The sequence below is a fragment of the Schistocerca cancellata genome, chromosome 3 (genome assembly GCF_023864275.1).
Source record: "Schistocerca cancellata isolate TAMUIC-IGC-003103 chromosome 3, iqSchCanc2.1, whole genome shotgun sequence".
Classification (NCBI taxonomy): domain Eukaryota; kingdom Metazoa; phylum Arthropoda; class Insecta; order Orthoptera; family Acrididae; genus Schistocerca; species Schistocerca cancellata.
The window spans coordinates 765,707,209-765,733,358 of NC_064628.1; the positions used below are offsets into that span (position 1 = coordinate 765,707,209).

A 26,150-nucleotide genomic window follows, 5' to 3' on the forward strand; every position below is an offset into this window, starting at 1 on the left:
GACAGTGAAGAATGCAATAATGGCATGACTCTGTCATAACATGCATCCAACTTCCAATATATAAAATTCAAATAAATGTTCAAATAAATAACAAAATAAAATCACATTTTCTAAATTACAGTGTATGTTTTACTTTTTTAAATGAATTTACCTGAAAGTAACTAAAAGCCTTTCAGTACTTGAAATACTATCACGAACAACATTCTGATTCGTAATGTGGGATGAAATAATATCAAGCAATGTATCAAAACTGTTGGCAGACATTCTAGTGTACTCCTAAAATTTTGAAGAGTATGATCTCAATTCTTCATACAACCTATTAAATTGTCCCTTTACTCGTCTTGCACTAATAACTTGATGAACCCAATATTTTGGCCGCTTTTTCTTCTGTCTACGTTTTAAAAGAAGAGCACAAACACCCACAACCATTTCGAAGTCCATGTTTATATCAGCTGTTGACCAATGATATATCGGGCATGCGCGCACACAGCTATTGGCCGATTCATGTCAGCTCGAAGCTCAAGTATCGGCCAAGTAAAATCGGCCGATCAAAAATCGTCCATGCGCACCTAGCCTCAAAGTACTGGAAGGAAAACTGTGATGCCACCTGTTATTTAAAGCTGTAGCTTTTGATTTTAGTTGAAAATTTCCCTCGTGAGGGCTTTGAAACTTTTTCATTTCTTGAGAAATGTAGCCCTAATTTACGATATCAATCTATTCTGTACGTACATACATTAATACTTGTTCCATAGATCATGAATATGAAATTTTGTAATGATGTGGAACGTGTCACTTAAGTTTTCCATACACAATTTTTTTTTTTATTTTGTTTACTTTTGCATCTTCATACCTAAAAATTCATCAATTGAGTAGGAGTTGTCATTCAGAAATTCTTTTAATTTGGTTTTAAATGTTGGTTGGCTGTATGTCACACTTCTAATGCTTCTTGGTAAATGACCAAAGAGTGTTGTGGCAATATAATTCACCATTTTCTGTGCCAGTGAGGGATTTAATCCATAATAGTGAAGATGATCCTTTCTTTTAATGTTGTATCTATGCACTTCGCTGTTATTTTTGAACTGAGATGGGTTATCAATAACAAATTTCATAAGTGAATATATATATATATATATTGCGAAGGTACTGTGAATATCCCGAGTTCCTTAAATAAATGTCTGCAAGGTGATCTTGGGTGGGCTCCAGGTATTATCCTGACTACACGCTTTTGGCTTTTGTGCAATGAATACTTTTTCTCTTAATGATGAACTGCCCCAAAGTATGATACCACATGAAAGAAGTGAATGAAACTAGGCATAGTAGGCTAACTTACTGATATGTTTATCACCAATATTTGCAATAACCCTAATGGCATAAGAAGCTGAACCTAACTGTTTCAGCAGATCATCAGTGTGTTTCTTCCAATTCAATTTCTCATCAATGCACACACCCAGAAAGTTTGAATATTCTACCTTGGCAACAGACTTCTGTTCACAGTCTATATTTATCAATGGTGTTATGCCATTTACTGTACAGAATTGTATAAACTATGTTTTCTCAAAATGTAGTGAAAATCCATTTGCAGAGAACGACTTAATAATTTTCTGAAAAATTTATTATTGATTGTTGGGTGTGATTATTATACCTGTATCATCAGAAAAAAGAACTAGCTTTGCATCTCCATGAATATAGTGGCGAGACATTAATATTATATTAAGAACAATAACGGACCCAAGGCTGAACCCTGTGGGATACCATTCTTGATACCTCCCCCTTCAGAGGACTCTGCTGATTTTTGCAGACTATATGTACTGTTAATATCAACCTTGTGCATTCTTCCAGTTAAATATGAATTAAACCATTTGTGCAATGTCCCACTCATACCACTATACTTAATCTTATCGAGAAGGATTTCGTGATTCACACAGTCAAAAGCCTTTGAGAGCTCACAAAATATCCCAATGGGTGATGTTCAGTTATTCGATGCATTTAATATTTGATCAGTGAAAGCATATATAGCAATTTCTGTCAAAAACCTTTCCTAAAACCAAACTGACATTTTGTCAGTACTTCATTTTTACGAATATGTGATTTTTTGGATAAAGCTGTCAGAAATGAGATGGGACAGTACTTGTTAGCATCAAACCTGTCCCCTTTTTACTCAATGGTTACTTGTTTCAGGCTAACTGGAAAATGCCATGTTTCAGTGAGCTACTATATATGTGGCTGAGAATTCTTCTTATTTCTTGGGAACAAGCTTTTAGTACTCTGTTGGAAATGCCATCAATTCCATGTGAGTTTTTACTTTTGAGTGAATTTATTATTTTCCTCATTTCAGTAGGAGAGGTAGGTTGAATTTCAATTTTATCAAATTGCATAGGTACTGCCTTTTACATATACTGCCTTGCATTTTCTAATGAATAGCTACATCTTATTTTCTCGAGAATACTTAAAAATTATTATTAAACTATTTTCTACTTCTGACTTCTTGTTAACAAACTTTTCATTGAGTTTGATAGAAATACAGTCTTCCTGTGCTCTCAGTTGCCCTGTTTCCATTTTGGCAATATGGTATTCCAAATTATTTTAATTTTATTATCAGATGTGCTAATCTTAGACATAATGCACATAGTTCTGGACTTCTTAATAACTTTTCTTAATACTGTGCAGTAGTTTTTATAATGCTTCACTGTTTTGGGATCATTACTCCTCTACCTATATTCTATTAACATAAAAAATTCTGCTTTTGGCTCTGTAAATAACATGTTTTACAAACAAATAACTTGGATCATTTATAAAATATTATAAGTCATATTGTACTATGAACAACATGCCCAAAAACCAACAAAAACATTTAGATGAATACTACTTTCTCAAATGTTTCATTTCTGGCAACAGTTTTGTTTTCTTAGGTTCTAACATATTAATTTCAGTCTGCATTCTATTTGTGGCAAATGTTAATTCTTGTTGTTTTTCAGTTTCACTTAGTTGTTTCGTTTTACCTTCTTTATGCAACGTACTTGCATTACACATAGACAGAACTAAATTTTCGTCGATTTTGAAATTGTCAACACTGGCAACAACAAGGATCGTGGCATAAATATGTCTTTAAGCAACAATACTTTTTTCATTCTGAATCTCAATAATACATTTAGCATTTATTGGAAAACCTCGTTCCACTACAGCATTTCGGTTCCATCTGACAGTGTAAAAATGGTTTTGAGGAAATCTACAATGTTACAAAATTCTTTTGTGACAGTTTAAACACGTTCATCCAAAATTCATCCAAATGAGTTTTACTTTTTTTGAACAGTGTCATTTCTTTGTGAGTATGCTACAAATATTGACAAATTCCTGTTTAACATGATATGATTTTTACATCATTAACCTTTCACCAGATACGATAATTTCAAGGCACAAAGTCAACCTTTTTACCGCCATTTCTTGATTTAATGCTATTGAAGGTTCCAAACATGAAATAGCACGTGTAAGTTTACATTTTAGTGGTGATCTTTCAAGTAGCTTTTATATCATGACAATAACACAAGAACATGTGTCTTCTTTAAACCTCAAGATGTTAGTTGGATCTGTATCTTTCTTTAGGGCATCTTGTGTAGGTAAATCCAATACAGAGCACTGTGCAGTCATCAGATTCTTCTTATCCTTTGTGTCGATCTCCATGAAGGATCTTTTGCTTACCAAAATGTCTGATCTGACAACTCGCTCCATTAAAGAGGAGGTAAGAGTGAACAATTCGTTGTACATAAAAGGAGCCATAGGTCTTCACCTTGGAAATCACATAAAAAAATTCTTCAAATGCACATGCAGATGCAGCAAAAAGAGGCAATTTTAGAACTAAGAATTTGTTTTTAAATGCTTCAGATACGATTTTAAAACTCAGTGTATAATACAAAGTTTTATTTTGTGTCAATTGAGAAACACATTTTCTTATATGTGGAACAATTTTTAAAGCTCATCCAGCTACCTTTGCATTTTCGATCCATCTAGTGTCACAGAATTCAAAGGAAAATCTAAGGTGGCAGTATATTCTGTATATTGACTTCTTCGTGAAAGCGAATTGTGAAACAAATAATATAAGGCTCTTAAAAATTGTGCAATTTCACAATTACTTGTGACATGTTAGTTTTTTATGCTCTGTGAACTAAATGAAGGCTGCACCTATCCCAACTGTAAGAGTTATTCAAGCCCTTCCAAACTTTAAAATTCACTTTTGGCCCATCTGTTGACAATTGCAAAATTTTTTTGAAGATTATGTAAATCAAAAGATCCTTTCACAGAATCTTGTACATCACTGACTCTTATGCGTGAATCAAAGCTGAGTCAAAATATCAGATTGAAATCTGTGACCTCTTTCGATCCCAAAATCTAACATGATTATCCATTTGTGTTTTTAGACAAACAGTGTTTAAACTGTCATCAAATTCAAGAACAACATTGTCACACTGTTTAATCATGTTAGTAAGTTTCCCATGAATATAAGGAGCAATACCATAAACATTACGGTATGCAATTTTGGTTCTTTGCAATTGATTTATTGCTGCAATTTGACTGTCTGGGAACATTTCCTGGAAGGATGATATGCAAGCATACAACTCTGGATTGCAAAAAATAAATTGTACATAAGCACTACAAAATTTCAGCTTTTGTGACATTTTTGATAATGAAAATGAATGCACTGAAGACTGATTGGATGCTCAGTTTTTTGTAGTTGAAGGTATCTCACCTGCTTCTGTAGTACCAGTTGCCTTGGAAGAATTGCTAGATGCTGAAATTTCCATAAAATTTAAGCAGTGTTTAACTTATCCTATTCTATAAGACCAATTATGTGCTAGAATCTATAATTACAATTAGATATTATTATGAAAATATTGGGTTATTGACACAATATCCTCACCTTATTATAATAATAATCCAATGCTGAATTTCTTTGTTAAACTATGCTCTTTCGGTCGGTGTGAGTCGGTGTAGCGTGGAAAAATCTCGAAAAAATTCTTCCATCAAAAATAATATTCTAAAACTCTTAACTGCACATCATAATAGATCATATGCCGTGGCTATTTGAGATGCATTCCAGCCAATTGCGTGAAAATACAGCAAAAATCGTCCTAGCAGACCCAATGCAATTTCCAAAATCAAAACAAAGAACATATTAAATTAATTTGAAAAAGACTGCAAAAACAATTTGCATGTTACAAAGAAGACAAAATAAAAAAAAGTGATCATCAAAATAGATCACTGCACTCTAAGAAAAATCTATTGTTTCGTGATGGCTCATGTTTACAGAAGTTGACACACTCGAGCATAAAAGTATTAGAGTATCATTTTTAACGCAAAGATAATTCCAATCAACATCTTTTTCCCCTACGTCAGCTCAGAGTATCAAGAAATACAGTTCAACGGAGATTTCATTTCGATTGTTCATCCAAGACTGTGACAATACTGTGCACAATGTGCTGTCGCAGCGACAATTGTGTCGTAAAAACATTTAAAACAAAAAACTTGGAACGAGAAGTGAATTTTTCGATGGAATAAGTGTACACAAACTGTATGTGTTTCACTGACCGAACACGCGGCGTAAAATATCAATGTTTTATAGTAAATATTAAATTTAATCTTAGTACCAAGGAGTAAACATTTTGAATGTAATAACTTCCGTGATATTAATAAGGGTGAAGAACGCTCCTACGTTGTTCTTCTCTCTCTTTCTCTTTCTTCGCTTGTTTCTAGTGTTAAGAAGCAGATGTCTTGTAGCACAAAAGTAATGTAAGCACTTATGGTGTTAACCTTGTTAATATAGTAAGTTAAAGTTTATATTTGGGTTATTTCGATGTACAGTGAGCCCTCTGTAATGTTCCTCTTATTGAATTAATTTTCCTTAAGACGTTTACAGCTCCACAATAATAGCGGCCGCTGCTTCAATGGACGCCATTACGCGTCGATTTAAAAAACGAAATCATAGCGGAAGCGCAGATATCTCCCGCTTTAACAATAAACATTTTTTCACAGCAATGAGCCGCAGCAGAGAGCAACATTAGATTAAGATTTTACTTTTCATCTTACACCGAGTACCGCGATTCAACTATCTCAGCCTGAATATGATAGTAAGAGTATTCGAGTATTGTGTGGGACCACAATAACTTCAATATTTGAGTCCATGCTCTTTAAAGTACAAATACATCGAGGCTAATTATAATACTGTTACATTTTCATTCGCAAGTAATATTCTTGAAAGTAAATCATTTAACAATTTTTGCATATTGGACCACACAATTAAATTCATTCACGTTTTTACAAACACCGAACAAATAAATAAATATACTCCTCTAGAACAGCAGATTCAACAATTTTTGTTCTTTGCAATTGCTTTTTTGTTGCAATTTGACTATCTGGAAACATTTCCTGAAATGATGGTATCCAAGCTGAACAACTTCGGATTGACAAAAAATAAATTGTACATAAACACCACAAAATTTCAGTTTTTGACATTTTCTGATAATAAAAATGAATGCACGTATGATCGATTGGATAGCCAGTTTTTTGAAATTGAAGGTGTCACACCTGATCCTGTAGTACCAATTGCCTTGGAAGAACTGCTAGATGCTGAAATTCCCGTAAAATTTAAGTAGTGTTTAATGTAACAGCAAATCTCACAAAAAACTGGATTACCTTGTTAACTGGTTTGTGATTGAATTTTCTTTGAGTCAGGTTGTTGGTGTTGCATAAATATACTTATTGGGAAAAGATTCCATTTGTCTGCAGAAAGTTTATGTTTTTGGCTGTTAGCAAGGCTGTTCACATTACCCCAGCTTTATCGGTGTTGCACCAAGAGCATAGTGCATTCGTTTGTAATTTAGTGTCACATGTAACCCATGGATAAATTGACTCATATGTACTCTGGTATCGAGTTATACTCAGTTTAGGCATGACTGAAAACACTGCCCTCTGAAAATGTTATGAACTTGTTTAACTGCACGGACGATTCACACCCTCCGTCTCCGTCACTGTCCTTCAGTCTCGGAAAGATGTAGATGGCACTAAGCTCGGAAGTGGTGTAACAATGGGTTTGTTAAAAGGTACTTTCGCACCAACTCCAACAAACTCAATTGACAACCGTTCTCAACTCTTAAGTTTGACTTAGTTTTCAACTGTTGTCAACAGTTGTTGACGAGTTGAGGGAAGTTTTGTCTCGAGTTTGTAGCTTATGGTCAGTGAGCAAAAAGACGGGAGAGTTGTGTGACTTGTGCATGCGCATTTGCTATGTCATCTGCTGTTTCTTTCTTCGTCTGCTGTGTTTCTTTCGAGAATGGTAGCTCACGAGTCGTCAGAAAATCCAACAATTCAGTTTTTGTTAGAAATTGAAATGAAACCTCTGAGGATTCTTCTGATTCTGCATATAAAGACAGATATAAAAGGAAAGATTTGCTGAAACAAGTTTTGGATAAAATTGGTGTACTGCTGGTGGAATGTGAAAGGAAATGGACAAATATGAAAAAACAGTTCAATCGTGAGCATTGTAAAATGGTCAAAACTAAAAATGGGTCTGGGACAACTGAGCTCTAAGTTCCCAAATGGATATTTTACGAGCATGTGAAGTATTTAGGAGCCATGAAGAAAACTATTTATAATCATAAGTAAAATGTCATTTACTGGCGTAACTGAAACTAAGACTGTTGGTCGGAAATTTTGTAATTACAACTGTATTTTCACGGAAATTTATCTATTTCTGTTGTATCATTTTGTCAAAAATCTGATACAAAGTAGTCTGAAAATTAATGGTTTACATCCCAGCTAGCACTCAAGCTTATTTCAAGGTGGATATTGAGTTTAGGTTCAGTTGAAAATTCAAGATTGAAAAATCAGCCTGTTACACAGCTTATTTCAAGGTGGATATTGAGTTTGGTTCAGTTGAAAATTCAAGATTGAAAAATCAACCTGTTACACAGTTTACATCAAGCTGTAAAAATTTAGCTTGAATTAAAATAATTTTCCCAAGCTTGAAATGAACTGTAATTTCCCTGGAAGGCTGTACAGCAGATGCGCGCGCAGCATAGCTTCCATAGACGTCCACGGGAAGCGCCACAAGCGTATATAAGCCTTCCACTGACTCTGCTAGGTTTACGGCCATTTTACCTTTGTGACGCGCGTTAATGATTGTTGACTGTTGTGAAGTTTTTTTTTTATACTGGAAAATAGTTCGGTAAGTGTGTGGCGTCTCCTGCCTTACTGCTACACCAGGTCTGAAGAGGATATATAGTGTATTACAGGTACGTTGGTGCATTTTTCTCTGGTGGTACGTTAATATTAGAAATGTTAAATATTATTAAGTAATGTAAAGAAATATCATATTCTTTTACGTAGAAAAATTGAGCCTGGATGAAAATGAAATGGATTACCAGCTAAGAATACATATTACAAGATGTTCAGCAAAAAGAGGTCATTTTAAACTAGCTCTCTAGTACGTGGCACCAATAAATTAAAACTTAATGTTATTTTACCTTTTTAAAATGTCGCCTTTTTGTGTTCTCTTACATTTCAGTTCCACTGAACTGGTAATTTCTGAAATTCATTTCGATTTCATCTTTTATTTCATTTTGATTCCGTTTCACTCGCCAAAAAATAAAACGTCTACAATTTTCTAAACGGTAGTTTCCTTACAAGCTTACAGTATGAGGTGTATATGACTTCAAGTAATTGTTTCTTTATAATTCAAATTCAGATTAAATGGCCCTGAAACTGTTAGAAATAGTGATGTGTGGCTTCTTCATGAAGTCATCGCAAAATTACCCATATGTCATATTTACTTTAAAAATTTCAAACAAAAATTTATTTCAAATTCCTTTAACACTCTTTGGAATGAAGTCACCAGAAGCAGCTGCTTACTCAGTGACGTTTATACTAGTTAATGATTCTTACTACATCAGTGAGTTTGAAGTTATTTTGCTAATCTGGGGCATAAATTATATTTTGGTTGATCAGTAGGTATGGCTAACATTTTCTTTTACCTGTTACAGGATCATTATACCAGCAGAAGTCAGCGATATTTGCTGCTCTGGTCTGTGTGCTGGGGCCAGAGGGGCTTCAGAATAATTAAATTTTAAAATAAAACAATTTTAAACACTTTGAAAATAAAAATTTTTAAACATACATGTCTTGATAATTTTTTTCACACCATTTCCATTCTGATATTTATTTAATTAATTAGGTTCAATAAATTTAGATTAATAATTATATAGCTTAAAACAAGCTGTAAATATCAAGCTGTATTCCACGTGTGTAGATACAGCTGGAGCCAAACTTGATAAGTCAAGCTTGAAATACAGCTTGAACTCTGCCAACTTTGATGTTTGTTTCAAGCTTGAATCCAACTAACAGGCCTGAATATTCCAGCTTTGATCAAGCTTATATACTTAAACTTTACCTCTGGAAACAAGTTTGAAACCAGCTTACTTTGCTATCTGGGATTGTTAATTACTAAAGCTGTAAGGGCTTTGTTCGGAATTTTTAATTACATTTGTCTTTTCACTCAATATTTATTTATTCATATTCCTCTTGCCATTTCACTTTATCAACATCCGATACAAAACAGATTGCAAATTCATCCCTTATATTCCTTGCGGTTCTTCCTGCGTTGCCTCACTTTCTCTGAAGTCATTTATTTTGCGGAGATATCCTCCAACTGTCATCCGAAACCCTGCCTGTTTCTGGATCTTCCACATCAAACTGCCAGATGGGAAGTAAACTGTGGCACTTTCTTTATTTCTTCTAAGAAAACTGTGCAAAGACACAGTCTGCAGAAGTCACTAATGTTGCTTTTTCGGGACGTAAGTGCATAGTTGTTCTAAGACACCGAAAAACTGTTTACAATATTCCAAAAAATTCCCCACAATTCTAGCGCGAGATATTCGGTAGTTAAACATTTTTTTCTGTCTGCCTTTCTCTTGCCATCCTGTGTATAGTTTCATCATGTATTCTGAAAGAGCAAAACATCATATTCCACCATAACAAATGGCAAACTTCGGAGTCAGAATCCATTTACATTGCTTTTCTGCAATAAAAAATTAAAACGCCAAACGTGTGTTAACAAGAGTTTGAAACTGTTGTACGCTTTTGTTTGTTGGAGCTGGTTTTCGGTGTTAAGCAGACAGTAGCGAGACAGCTACTTTGAAGCAAAAAAAAATGTTTGTGCGTCTGCGCAGCTACGATGACGTAGAAACTAGCGTTTGGTCTTTGCACTGCTTAAACGCTTCTCATTTCATTTCAAGGTAGGTTCCTACGTATAGCGGTGTATAAACATCTGACATATTTACCTTACTATTAAAAATACAGTGTAAATGTTAAATAGCCGAACGCAGGAACTGCAATAGATTCGCAACGATTGAAAAACGCGCCACAAACAAACACGAATCACGTGAAGTGTACCCCACTCCAACTCAGACAGATATGCGCATGAGCGAATCTGGCAGCGCTAGATACCAATTTTCCGTGTAGATTCTGGCTGGCTCTCTCTTACAGCGTAGGCCTATACACCAACCAGTTTTACCACAATCTAGGTTATGTTCACATCTTTTTTTGGCCCACTGTTAAAAATGGCTACCAAGACTACACGAATTTGCGTTTGCAGTTAACACTGCCAGTGTAAGGTCATCCACAGAAGCTATCATTATTACTAACAAAACATTAGTACTAAATTGTACTAAGTTTTAATTATCAAAGTCCTCAAAGGAAAACATAAAAAAACCTTACCTGTTATGAACAGATCTCATACTGGGGAGGTGTCTAAGATAGGTGTGTGTGTGGGTCATTTATCAAATAAGAGAATTTAGTGTAGATAAATAAAGCCTTTCATTCAAGCTGCGATTTCGCACAAACGCACGCTCCGATGACATGGCGTCTCTTGAATAGAGGGCCACCATTGAGGAAGAAATTACGTCGAGTCGTATTGAAGAAGACATTGGGATAAAAGTGGAAATACTCAGATAATGTAGAAATATGTGGTCTATTATTTGAATGCTTCTTAAAACGACCATAAATTGATTAAAAAATGTGTTAATGTACGAAAATGAATTGACGAATATTATTATAAAAATCTAGGTTTCTCGTGGAAATTCGAGGTCTTTTCCAGGTTTTTTTTCCAAATTAAATGCTTTTTCCCAGTTTTCAAGGTTTGGTGGCCACCCTGTTTGTGATTGTCGTCCACAACCTTCACGATTGGAATGGGGTTGGTGCCGAGTTTAAGCGTGTAGGAAGTGTTTTTCAGAGTTATGGAGATGATGCGACTGGCCGTGGATGTGGAATGTACGTCACCTTTAGCTGTTACTTGCCTAGCACTGTGGTCTACCAGCATTAAATTTTCTTGCATTTTGAAATGAGTGAGCAGTTTTGGATTTCAGCACATGTGCGATGTATGACCACTGTCTATGTGCCAAAAAATGTTGGAAACTCCAGAGCAGGCTCATTCACAGAAGTACAGCAATGAGCTTTGCCAACATTGTCTGCAGTTTGCGCACTTGATTCCTTCTTGAAAAGAACCCATCTTCTGTGTGTCCCTTCTTGTTACGAAAGCTGCATTTGTACATGGATTTTAGCCCATTGTCCGTTTCGATTTGTCACTGTCGGAGCACTTTTTGGGTTGTTCATGAAATGTTTACCTGATTTAACAAAAATTGCAGCATTCACACATCACTGTCTTTCTGAATCCTTACGTAGTGTTCTTCTCAGAATTTTACTTTTAGCATCTCAATATCTCATAGACTTATCTAAAATTGTCATAGCTATGTGAATGACAGTAGAGCAACATTGTTGCCAATAAACCACCATTTATGTTGACATCTAACTTGTCCATGATGTGTCACACCATGCATTTTGTGAAGCATGAGGCATTTGAGCAGAACTGCTTTGCAATAGGTCCTTCAGATGCACAGATTGATTCAAGCTTAAGCCACACCTGACATGGTCTAGTGCAGTTCCTTACTAGCTGCAGCATGGTGGGAGTGATGGATGAAATCAACTCTGCTTTTGCTTTTCTGTTTGGTACTAGCCACGATATGTATGCAGCTTTTGCTAAATGGCTCTGAGCACTATGGGACTTAACATCTATGGTCATCAGTCCCCTAGAACTTAGAACTACTTAAACCTAACTAACCTAAGGACATCACACAACACCCAGCCATCACGAGGCAGAGAAAATCCCTGACCCCGCCGGGAATCGAACCCGGGCGTGGGAAGCAGCTTTTGCAACAGCGAGCACTTAACCTTGGTCAACCTCTGTAGGTTGTGTCACATTTGCAGATACCTATCCCCAAGTGTCGTTTCTGATGAGTAGTGCTTTGACTTTTATTCTCCACGTGTCACAATTATCATGTGACAGCGTCTCCTTTCAAACTGTGTGTGCAGCCGGCATATTCACTGTGGTAACGCACTTGTATAACAAGCCAAACAAAAACAAGACGGATGGATAAAAAGTAACTGTGCTGTTTATTATTTTGAAAGTAATCACTGTAACTGCTAATACATTTATACCACTATGAGACACGATGATCGATATCTTCATGGAAAAATGTGTGTGTACTTGGGCAGGCACCACTTCAAAGCCATGAGTGCCTTACTTCAGATCTCCAAAAATATGGAAATCACATGGGGAAAGAATGGGACTGTACGGAGGAAGTTCGAGGGCTTCCAAGCAAAACTTCTGCAGCGTTGTCGAAACAACCTAGGCAACATGAATTGGTGTGCCAGAGATGTTACTGGCTATCAGTCAAGGGCCAGATGGTGATAGTTTGCAGGGAACAGCCTAGACCCAGGTGTATGGAGTATTCTTAATATTTTGGAAGATGAACGGCAACTTGTAAGTAGCTGTAAAAAAAAGGTTCCAGTTCCTACACTGTTAAAGACCTGAATAATGCCAAAATCATTTTCTTGTAAGAAGAATACATGACTACACTATATTTTTTTCTTGCCCCCTGGGTTTGGGCGGCCTTGCTATTAGTGGTTTTGATGGGCAGCACAATACACCAGCAGAGCTGTGGAAAGGGAAGATCAACTTTAATTACAACTGACTGTGCATTAAATGTTACAATGATGTTAATGAAGAATAAGATGAGGTGAAAGTGAGTCACTGCCACATCTCTATACAGATAACTTATAACGGTGAAGTTGTGTGACATGTAACTGTGCATGTCGTTAAAATCTCTATATTAAGTTCTTAGTGTTGGTTTGAAGCAAGGTCATCACATAACATACTATGAAGATAAAGCAAATCATAGGTTTCAAATGTTCCTGAAATAAGGTGTGGAGTATCTAGCTTTTTAGTAGTGTATTATATTACAAACACAGCTGGCAGTGTATGCTTAATGCCTGCACAATGTTGAACATAATGAATGTGACCATCCTGAGTGTCAACACACTTGAATTGTTGGAATAGTATGTGAAATGGCTACCAATTTTTTTTTATTTAATTATATTTTACATAATCAACACAAACTGATGTGCAAGCTATTGCATTTACAATGGAAAAAAAACCGAACTTTTCTGTGGCAAAGTATGAAATGGATTAGAACAGTAAATACGGAATTACAGTCCTAAAAGTAGAATAGATAATAACTCCAAATCTGTGGTTTTTGGGGGGCTCAACTGCGCGGTCATCAGCGCCTACACAAAATCCCAATTTTTACACAGTCCAATTTAACTACTGTCACAAATTATGATGATAACACAAACACCCAGTCTCTGGCCAGAGAAAATTTCCATCCTGGCCGGGAATCAATATGTAGCGAAGTTACATCATAAAGAATAAAGTGCTACCTTTATAATTTACAACAGGGACAAAAATTTAAATTTAGAATATTATCAGACTAAAAATTGTTTTCAAATTACTGAAACAGTAAAGCACTATTAGCAGAAATAATGAATGTTACGTCAGTTGAAAAGTGTGGTGTACAAATGTATTGACACTGCTGCAATTTTTTTCCTTGGGCTAAGCCAAAACTGATTAATAATTATTCTTTATAATACAGAAAAACTATCATAAATATATGTTAAACTGAGGGGGGCACAGAACTAACAGACTCATACACAACTGTTAAGTGCTGCTGATGGGCACCTTTTATTTTTTTTATTTATTATTTTTTTTGTTTTTGCAAGTATTACGTCTTAATTAAATACTGTAATTCAGCTAGTAACTTACAGTGTCTTGCATTCATGTATGACAAACAGACATCTAACATTTAATAACAGTATTTTGTTTGTATGTTACATAATTTTGGAGATTTACAAATCAAATATAACATTTTGGGCATGATCCAGAATTTGCTTAATACACAATTCTACTTACACTTTATTACACACATCAGTTTGTGATACTATAACAATAGTTTTCCAATGAGCATCCCTCAGGCACTAAGGGATGTGTAGACACATGCAACCTTTGGTAACTAATTCAGTCCCTCCATTCAAACAAGAACCATAGAAATTGTCTTAGAGCAACAACTGCCGAGATAAATTTTAACAATTAAAATATAATATCCAACATCTCTGTATTTTAATGTTAGAAAACAATGTGTGTTTGCAGCAATTACTAACATGTAATAGACCACCAATCTGGAAATATCTTTGTAAATGTGAAACAACATAATCCTCATTTAACTGTGTGTGACTTCTCAGTAACATTACTATATGGTCTCAAAGCAGAAAAACTTATATTTATTTTTAAGATGACTACCATGAATCAGTATACGAGACTTGTTCCAGATTGCAAATCACATGCACATCGTACATGCTAGTCTTTGATGGCACATGACACTGTATTCATATATTATTTCTTAAACAAATGAAAGAAGGAAAGGAGAGCACGATAGTCAAATTATATATATATATTCTTTTCATTGTTCAACAAATATCTCAGCATAAATATTACAATACTGTCTCAGATCATATGTATAAACAAACATATACAATATATCATAACAACAAAAACAGCTATAATGCATAAAAACATTACATTCAACAGAATATCAAATCGATATATAAAGACTAGCTGCTACTCTCAGCATTCATTTGTAGACTGTTGCAGTCATTTGTACTTCTCTCTGGAACAACTGAGTGTGTTGAGGTGCCTGTTTCTGTAGAGTTAGTAGTATCAGCAGGTGAAGCCTGGTTATTTGCAACAGACACTGGCATTGTTTGACTATTATTTGATACCATGAACACCCTATATATCTGATGTCCTGGATTGTCTGGCGATTCTGTAGCCAAAACAATTAATGTTCCAGGTTTCACATTGGAATAAACACTACCCAAATTCACCTGATTCTGCTCCACAGTCAATGCATCTTCAGCAATCACAAAGTTTTGCTCATTTTCACTGTCATATGAGGCCACTGAATCTTCATTAACCATGGCATTCTCTGACACTACCAATTCCTCATGATCACTTGGATTATCATCTCCTACAGGCTCAGAATCGCATATATCCTCCATAGTCACACGATCACAGATTTCAGTAATCTCAGTACGCTCACAGATTTCAGTAATCTCAGTCTCCTCATATATTTCTTCCACGTCTTCAGTCATGAAATCCTCAAAAATCCGTGGCCGTGGTATTCTGCCAGACCTCGTCGGTTTGACTCGATTCATTAAACAAGTGGCCTCAGGTACATTACTCTCACTGTCAACATGTCCATTCACTGGATTACTATCACCACCGTCAGGTTTGCACTCCGAAGTTGTCCCTTTGTCACCTGTTCTTCTCTTCGAATTATTAACATCACTTTCAAGTGTATACTCAGGAGGAGCCTTTTTAGTGTCAGCTTTTCTCTTTTTCTTATGGTGAGTTTCTTCTGAGTCTTTAGGCTTATCAGACTTCCTTTTGACTGGTTTCTCTTTAATTTTCCTCTTTACAAGATTCTTTCCTTCAGATCTCACCTCTCCTCTATCTGTTGAGTCAAGCACTGCAAATAATGAACCTGTATATACAGAAATGAAAGAAAATGAGAAAAATAAGCACAAAGTGTGAGTCAAATATAAAAAAATAAGCAAAGTTCACATACTTAAAAAAAAGTAAATACTAGAATAACTCAAAACTAAAACAATCTACTGAATTACACACAGGCAGGAAAAGTAACTGAAATGCAAGGTTATTCATAAGGACATGCAGTATTTCAGGAGATGAATATGCAAAAACTGCAAGGCATACAGAAAAATGACACACATCAGTGGAAAGAGTCTCTCCAAGTTTTGTTTTGTATTTCATGCTGTGGTGTAGCTGCAGAGCACACCGCATGGGAACATGGGGTGACGTGTGTGTTATGTCTCCTTGAATCCACTAAATGTGAGTTAATTGTGATGGTTCAGTGAGAGTTTAATACCAAATCTCAGGCGTAAGCTCCAGTAGACACAACAATCCACAGAGGTGGTACAACACACTTCACAAGTCTGGCTGCTTATGTGGTGCGAAGAAAACAGGCCGGCCAGGACCACCAGCAGAGAAGGTGGTGTGTGTGTGTGTGCGAGCGCGCGCGCGCGCAGGTACCATCTGTCATGAGCCCAAAGAAATTTATGACACTTGCAAGCACAGGACTACACATATCACAGTCAAATGTCTGGTGCATTTTTTTTTTTTGCAAATGTCTATATGTAAAGTCATACCGGTTGCAGTTGTTACATGTGCTGACTAATTGGAACAATGAACAATGGCTTGCAGCAGCTATTAAAGGAAGATGGTTTTTCACAGAAGTAGATTGTCAGTGTTGAAGTCACATTTCATGTGTTTTAAAAGGTGAATCTTCACAATGTACATGTCTCGGGAACAGAACATCCACACGAGATTGTGGAACAATTCAAGATCCACTTAAAGTTAATGTCTCTTGTGCTATGTCCTCTTCAAAAGTTTATAGACATAAAGGAGGAAACTATAGCTAGTTTCATCTACCTCCCAAAGCTGACTTAGGCCACAATTACAGCAATACTGTAGAGACTTTATTTTAAAACGAGACTGTGCTCCAACATACTTTCTTCCAGCCTTGCATGGTTACCTCAATGCTGACCTGCCTCTGCACCGGATTGCTGTGCTTCCTATTGCAGCTCTCACCTTCTTCAGTAGCCCCCACAGTCACCTGACATAACTGTACTTGATTTTTTTCTTATGGGGTTATGTTAAAGGTCTTGTGTTTCTGTCTCCACTGCCACTTAATTTAGAAGATAGTTGGTTGGTTTGTTGGTTGTCTGGAGGAAAGGGACTAAACAACAAGATCATGAATCCTTCAGTTATGTGTTTGTTCATCTGGAGTACACCACGTGTGTACTCGGATTAGGAAAGTACATAGAGGTGGTAAAAGTGAAGCACTAAAAGCAATACTGATGCCAGAGCTGAAAAACAAATTAAGGAGTAGTAAATGTATACGGATTGAATTGGTATGAAGGTTATAACAGATAAGCGGTCTTCCAGGGCTCAAGTCATGCTGAGAGAAACCCCTCTTGCAACTGACTCATGCCAACCTGATTAAGGATGAAGACAATTACAGTGTAAAGATTGCTTTCTAGTCAAGAGATGCAGAACAGTAAAAGGAAAAGGTTAAAATGTAATGGCCATCAGCTGGACCATTAATAATACAACAAGGTGAGAGAAACAGTTAGGGCCGCACATGGGCTTCCCACTGGGGTTCTGAATGCAAATGGTGCAGCCCCCCCTCCCCCCACAGCTGTCCCAACCCATCATAGGCTAAGCATTAAAAAATGGGAAACAGGGTGCAGGAGAAAAAGAGCCAAACCCCTTAAAAATAATTAAGACAGAGGGAAGGAGCTATGGTGAGGAGCAGGCAAAGGAGGCAGAATCAATGGTCCTCCTGACCCAGCATGTGTCATGAGATGCCCCAACATGAACCCCCCCCCCCCCCTGCCCCATCACTCCCCTGTCCCAAAGGTAGTTTAAAACGTTGCATCTGAGAATAAAAACTACTGTCATGGAAAAAACAGAGAACCAGTTCAATGGCCATACACCAACATACAACTGTCCATGAGTTGTCCACCAACATGACATGCAAAGAATTTGGAAGTATGGAGAGCCAGAAGGAGTGGGCATTCCACTAGATCACGAATAGCTGTCAGCAAGGCTCCACAACCACAATTTGGGGATGGCTCGTTACATAAAATAAAACTATGGGTCAGTCCTGGTGTGACTGATGCAAAGATGATACACAAAGGTGGGTTTTTTCTGAGAGGAACAGGATGAGGCATGCCAGGCAGCATTAGTCTCCTTGACAGTGCAGAATTTGTTAGAGGACACAGTAGCCCATCAGATATTGTTCCATCTCAGAGTGAGCAGAGGCCTTAGCTGCACCTGCAAATGCTTGCATAGGATCGTCAAAGAAAACTGGGAGGGGCAATTAACCAATTCTATATCCCAATGGTTGGCCAGTTCATTCCCTGGCAGACCAACGTGACTCAGGGCATGATTAATTTCGGAAGGTTTAGCAAAAATCAAAGGGTGACATGAGTAACATCAGTCAGTGGCCTGGAGACTGCTCACTGAATCACCAAGTATTAATATGCAGTTAATGGCCATTAGTTCTACCGTAAAAACACATCATGTTGCTGGCAACGATTGGAGTTCCTGACTGCTGGAATGTGTGAAAGCACAACCCGTCCTATCCCTGGCTTCAGAGCCATCAGTGTAAAAGATGGTGGCACACTATACTCCTAAAGAACTGAAAGGAACAGACACTGAAAAGATGTGGGGACAAGTGAAACTTTAGGTCCTTGAAATAGGCTGTTTCTAATTCATGGCATGGATACCAACCAAGGTGACATGTGCGAGAAATTCCAAGGAGTGCAATCTAAGGAGGATAGGTGGAGGTCGTGGCAGAGGGCCGCGACGTGCATTCCTACTGGTAATCCCAATCAAGAGTGAGTGTCAGGGTCGATACCCCTTGAATGCAAAAAGAATAGGATAGCTTGGGTGATAATGAAATTGTGGAATGGCAATTGCATACGTGAGCAAGAGTTGGTATTATCAGAACTGAAGAGGGAAGATCCTTGCTCTGGCAAGGAGACTGTCGAAAGGAATAGTCAGCAAGGCACCAGTGGCCCGTAAAACTTACTGGGTCAGACCTCGCCGAGCCACCAACTATGGCAATTGTGGTCCAAATGGGATCAGATCTGATCCCAGTCGATACGAAGGAAAATAGCACGATTGCATCCCAAGAGGTGTAGACAAGGAAGCAGAGAGTGTTAAGGTTTCACATACAGCTAGTATTTAGTTGATGAATATGGGAGAGCCAAGTCGGCTTCTTGTCAAAGAGGAGTCCCAAATATCAGGACAGTCTAACAACATCCCAGCACTGGGTACCCAAGCAGAGATCTGGATCAGGATGGGCCTTGGTACTACAACAAAAATACATGCCCCGCATTTTTGCAGGAGAGAATTGGAAACAGTGGGAAAGAGTCCAAGCAGAAGCCCAACGACCGCTGCTTTGAGCTGGCATTCAGCCAAGGCAACAGAGTTGAAGCTGCACCAAATGCAGAAGTCACCGACATGGCGCAGGATTGACCAGTGGCATGACAGTGGTCACTAGCCCATTTATCACAATGAGTAAGTGTGTGACATTCAGCATGGAGCCCTGCAGGATGTCGTTCTCTTGGACCCTTGAAGAGCTGTGTGAAGTACCAACTCTAATCCGGAAGAATCAGTGGGGTAAAAACTGAGAAATAAATATTGGTTGAAAGCCTTGAAAGCCCCAGTCATGGAGGATAAGTAAAATATGATGGTGCTAGGCAATGTTGTCTGCCTTATGTACATCAAAAAGGACTGCAACGAGGTACTGGAATTTAGAAAAAGCCTGTCAGATTGCCTTTTCTGTAGTAACAGACTCTGACAGTGACCTGGAGCTGTTGGAGATTGATCCCTATCTCCAGCACTGCAGTCTATGAGCTGTCTCTGCAAGAAGGGCTTTGGAAAGAGGCCACGGCCCCTGAGCTCACGTCATATCACCCCATGACCACAAATTGGTTAACTTCCACAGTTTCTAACTTAACCAGATGGTAGGTTGTGGATCATCCCTCCCAGACTCCCAGAAATCACACTGATAGTGGGACAAAAGGCTCTGAGATTCGAGAACTCAGTGTAATTGGTGGGCAACCATCCTTTCAAGCAGTTTGCAGAGCATGCTGACGGCCTAATCAGCAGGTAACTCTTCAGCTTAATGACTGGAACAGTGATACTATCTCTCCATTGTGAAGGGAAGACACAGCCAAATCCACCTGACCTTCAGGAGATAAGAGCCATTGGGTAACAGTCAGATGTTGTATCACCGGATTGTGAATGGCATAAGGGCTGAGGGCCATATTGTGAGGTGCGGTAAAAACCTGAAGCAGTTTCCAATCAGTGTAAAGCTCATTATATAATTCGGCAGTCTTTAACATCTTTCCAACTTATTAATTAATATGTTGAAATGACGTAAGAACAGGATGCCAATCCATCCCAATATGGATCGCAAGATGTTCAGCAAAAGTGAAAGAGCCAGTACAGAGACCATAATGAAGGAAGAGACCAGATACAGTTGTGGATCTTGGACAGCCCAGAAGACTACAGAGCTCGGCCCATACCTCGGATGGATAGGCGTACATTCCCAGCGAGGTGACATAGCGCACCCAGCATTCTTTCTTATTTCACTCAATTAGATAGCGAGCATTAGCATGAAGTCAGTTAAAAGTGATAAGGTTGGTCTACGAAGAGTGTCACCTGAAACACTGCAGGGCTCTCTGGCAATCCTGAACAGCTGTTGCAATGTCTCTGGTCCTCTATGGTATCAGCCTGTGATAGAGGGGACATGTAGAAAGGGGAATAGCAGTTCCAGTGGCATAGGTGATCACATCAGAGACACTTTGCACAGCCTCGTCGATGCAATCTGACAAAGAGGTAGTTGATCTGGCGACAATGTAGCAAAGCCATAAGACTGGGTGAAAGAGATTATTAGATCAATAGCTGAAAAGGAACTACGAGTGGCACTGAAGCAGAAAGTATTACCATCACTGAGGAAATACAGGTGGTCAAGTAGAAGGCCTGTACCAGATGTAGCGATACTCCCCCACAAGAGCTAGTGCACACTGCAGTACATGTGCAGGAGAAAAGGGGGAGTTTTTGAATTAAAGTGGTCAACTCAATGTAAGCAAGTGACTTGCTTGGAGGTAAGTAAAAGTTGCATATGATGATTGTTTGCACCCGCACTGCTATTGATTCCAAAATGGTATGAAGGGGAATCCACTCCCTGATGAGATCTGTGTGAACCAATATAAAGAACTCTCCAGATGCCCTCTCAGGGCAAGCATGGTTCTGACAGAATGCACAATAGCCACGGAGCAATGGGGAATGGTCATCCGTGAAGCATGTTCCTTGTATAGCAATGCAAGCTGCAGAAGAAGAGGAAATAATGTGTTGTAGTTCCAGCAGATGCCAGTCAGATCAGTTACAGTTCGACTGAATTATCATCTTACAGGTGTTCAGGTTAGGTGTAAAGGAGCCAGGAGGGCCCGTCATGTTCCAGGTTCACTGCCTATTGCTGATTGGGATGGGAACACATTAATAAGTATCAGTTCAGAATACGATGGCATGGGGGATCTGGTACTTCCAGGGTCACCAAAGTAGCCTTGTCCTGATTCTCCTCCTCCTCCTCCTCCTCCTCCACAGCCTGGGTTTCTTGCACAGGCCTATCCTTTGTCATTTCAGCATATTAATTTATAAGTTGGAAAGATGTTAAAACTATGAAGATTGTTGTAACTTCATTCATGTTATGTAACTATGTCATTTTTGTCAATATGTTGTTGAAAAGTGAACGAATTCCATACTTAAAAGTACGAGCAAGTTGTGGCAAAGACACACTGTGCACCGGCAGCAGAAGCCAACAGGTGACTGCTCCAGAGATTCCATCTCATCTAGCTGGCCACTACACGACACAGCGGAGGCTGCAGAAGAATAAATATTTAATTGTTTAAAAGCAATGGAATCGTAATATAACCGTTAAAAAATTGGTTCCCCTATGGTCAATATGGGATAAACAGTCAATTCTGTTTGAGATGGTGTAGAGGAAAGTCACCATTTAGACATCGCATGTAACAGTCACCTGAGAGAAACAGATGATCAGTGATTTAGCCAAATTCACGATGAGTTAATTTGTAGGGAATATTGTCGATGAACTGGTCTGATCCGAGATATCGATTTCGATGTTGTTGGGAATTTTGATCAGTTAGTTAATCTGATGGGTTATTGAATACAAGTTTTGTAGTGTGTCTGCCTACAATAGATTTTGTTCCTCAAGAGAGGATGAGGGTACATTGTGAAGGTAGTCAGTTTTAGATTTTCTGGTCATAAGTTTTTGAAAAGTTTAGCTACAACACTTCATGTGGTAGATGTTACAGTTATCACTAGGAAGGCATGATTATTACGTGTTAGGGGTCCCGGAAGCAATAAGTGATGGGTTATCATGCTGGGCAAAAGTTGATGCAGGAATTTTAGAAGCAGTGTTATATGTTTCGAAAAGTTGGATGCTTAAAGGAGTTGTAATCAGTCATGAAACTGGACTATTAGTTGCGATTTGTGGTTGTGCTGGTGCACACATAACACTGATAGTTTTCATGCCTATATTTGGTGGTTTTAGAGTTATGCAGAATCTAAGGTAATTGAGTCTATGCAATTATTTTGTAGCTGGTACATGGCACATACTCAAAGGTAATTGAGTATTTTGCACTTGTTATTGCTGAGGTTTTAGTAAGAACTACTTGGTTAATGGTGTAACATATATTGGGTATATGCCATTGAGAAATAGTCTCAATTGGTGATTGATAACAGCCACAAACCAGAATTTGCACAGTGTATACTTTGAGAGAATACAGCTATTGTTTCCCACAAATATGTGATCGTAAATAGTGTGGATAGTTTAGTACCCTAGCGCACCCAATAAACTCAAAAGCTGTCGATATTCCGTTGCATGTTAGGGTGACGAGAGACATTTCAAATAGGGACTGTTACTGGGAACATGTATCAGACACCTGAAGAGGCATAGTTTTGCTTTATAATTTAATTTAACTTAGGATACAAGTGCGAGCTGATGTTAATGAAATAATTTTGACATGATCTGTTGTAGAGTATCTCACCAATCAATGGCATTTGTCTGTGATAAGAGACCAACAGTTGCCGAAGTTATCTTGCACAGAGAAGCAAAGAAAAATCTTAATGTATCGGAAACTTCAGTTGTCCTATTTGATACTTTTATAGTTTGCATAATATTGCATGAAAATAATTCCTATATGATTTGCTGATGTACCAATTACCATACCAACACACTGTATAAATGAGTTAGAGTTCATAATTAACAAGTGGCAGGGGCATGGGGTTTATTTAATCAATATTTATTATCAGAGAATAAACTAGTTCCAACACATAATACCAATTTACCATTACCAATGCGCCTTAATTTTACTGACAGTAACAGTTAATTGCAGTCATAGCAGTTTGACATTTTATGCACGTACTGATGGTTTACACCTGGTCCTTCTGTATTGCCACAGCAGGTGCATTAATTGCATGCAGCCATGAGGATGTAAATGCAATAGATAATCCTGGGTTAAAATTTAGCTTTCTACTTGTACTGGAAATGAGGTGTTGCTAATTGTAAAGGCAGTGCTGGAGTCTTATTGACAGGTTAGCGTAGGATCTCACCACGACACAGTACAAGTGACAACAGACTTTCACACAAACAGTCATCGTATAAACAGTATGTAGCCATGTTTTTCTTTATTTTCTTTTCTTTCTTGAAGACTGGGCAAACTGGTGAAAGCAGAGCATGGTGTTTTGTGCAACTGACACACACAGGTAGTTGTTCACAAAGTGTTTTTCTGACATGTTCCACATCCTGGAGGACCTCCTCACTACGGATCAATTGAAATGAAAGTAAATCTAATCTAATCTAATCTAATCTAAAAGACTACCTTCATGGAATGATCATCTGCAGTTGCATCATTTTGGGTACTCTATGCAGTGTGACATGATACAACCAAAGTGTAAGCATTGGGAGTACGTCATAGGTGGTGGGACGTAAGGTTTCACATCAGCACTGTACACAATGACTAACTTTTTCCAGGAGGACAAGTCCTTCAAAGGCTAAGATAAAGGTTTTTAAAATTGTTTATTACATTGTTCCAGGACAAACAGCTATCTATTAATTTTATAGCTTATTTAATGAACACACTCATTATCACATTTAAGTTGTTAATTTTTATTTTTGGATGACCAGTTTCAATCTTCTAAGAGGCCATCATTGGATCTACATTCTTTGATAGCAGTAGGTTTCACTGGTGTGGAGCAAGTCTGCCTGTGCAGGCATGTTCTCCATGCAAGTGATTCCTACTGTCATCACAGAATGTAGATCTGATGATTATCTTTAACTGTGATCATATTTTGTACGGGGCAGTTGTCACTGGTATGTTACCCAGACGTTCACATGTCTTGAGAGCTGTAGATTGTGCAGCAAATTAAGCTTTAATCAATAGTGATACATTGCGCATATTTCCCAAAGGCTCAACTTTACCAAATTTATTTTCAGTGTGTTACACAAATAATAATGGCTGCGTTGCAGTCAAAGTATCCCCATCAGTTCAAGTGCATATTAAGTATTGGACAAATTATTTCACTCCCACCCATTTGGCTAGTCCCTCTTCCCACGGGGCATCCAGGATTGGGAAAGTAGTTGGGTTACAACTGCACAGAAATTTTTATATCCATCTAACAAGATGACTGGATTAGAACAGCCATTGTTTCGGTGTAATTTAATATGTTTCATGTGCAAAATGTCGGGTCTGATGCCCCCTACTGCAATCAAGAGCTCTCCTCACAAATGACACACACACACACACACACACACACACACACACACACACACACACACACACACACAAAGGGCATCTAGCACACTGGTTGTTGCCGGGAGTCCTGATGTCCCAGGAAGATGGGCATCTTCTACTTGGCAGGTGTGGGTAGCTAGCAGCTCGGACATCAGCAATAAGATGCCTTTGTTGTCAGACAGCTGAACTGAAAGGGTACATAATTAACACACCACATCAGTTTGGCTACCATGTTGGTTTTGAAATGAATATGTGAGCTTACACTGGTATTGTGCACAGATGATCTTTAACACTACAGGCAGTAGGCACTATTTAAGGTGTTCTTCCCCCATCAGCCAACACTACAGAAAAAAATTTGGAGAACGAAAGTCAAAACCAGAAGGGCACCAACAGTTACTTCAGCCAAAAGCTGATGAATGAATGAATATTCAGAGAAATGAAAGCAAAACCTAGGGAATAGCCTGGTTGACATCAAAGGCTGCCATTGTGAGGAAGAGAGTAAGACAAGGTAGGATAGGCAGAGATGAAAGGTTGCAGCACATCAAAAGGATGTTGGTGTTGCAATTGCTTGTGGTTCCATGTTTGCCATGCACATACTCACAAAAGACTCTTAAGCAGCCTTGAGGGGTTAATAAGAAGTGTTCCATAAATGATAGATAATGCAGTTGCTGATGTTGGGAGATGTATCACAAGAATCTGGTCATCATATCGATGTTTGTTGTGTTGCAAATGGTGCCCATACTGAGCATCTTAGAAATGAGTTACACACTTCTGTATATCTTGTATTTTTCATGCAGCCATCTTACAAACCCCTGGAGGCACTTGCAAATAATTTTGCTTGCTTTCCTCCACTGACTTTCGTTTATTTATGATCTCTCTGACACACAATAATTTATTTCTCATTATTCACTGAAGCCAACATCTGGAATCTCTATCTCATCAGTCCATGTTACTGAAGTACACAGTTTATCTTCAGACACCATTAACACTTAAATATTGGACAAATAAAAAAGAGAGCAGGGACTAGTAATTGCTCTAGTTATCTTAGCCCACATCTCTTTATGAAGTATCAATACTCAACATTGAAAGGCCAGATAACAAAAATCAGTGGAAATATCAATTACTTGATAAGCTCTCATTAGTGTAAGAGGTCAATCACTATGCTCTTAACTCCTGATGAGACTGTCTTTACCCCAAAACAGTTTCATGTTTTGCATTTCAATAAGCTTTACTATAATAGAATCTAG

At 37.9% G+C, this 26,150-nt stretch overlaps 1 protein-coding gene across 1 annotated transcript in view; it reads right to left on the minus strand.

Annotated features, from left to right (window-relative positions):
• Window positions 1–14,876: 14,876 nt before the first annotated feature.
• LOC126175797 (uncharacterized) overlaps window positions 14,877–26,150 on the minus strand; it is a 93,098-nt gene continuing 81,824 nt past the window's right edge. The window contains exon 8 of the mRNA XM_049922778.1: window positions 14,877–15,977. Coding sequence (XP_049778735.1) covers window positions 15,046–15,977 — 932 coding nt within the window. The 3' untranslated portion in view covers window positions 14,877–15,045. The remainder of the gene's footprint in view (window positions 15,978–26,150) is intronic.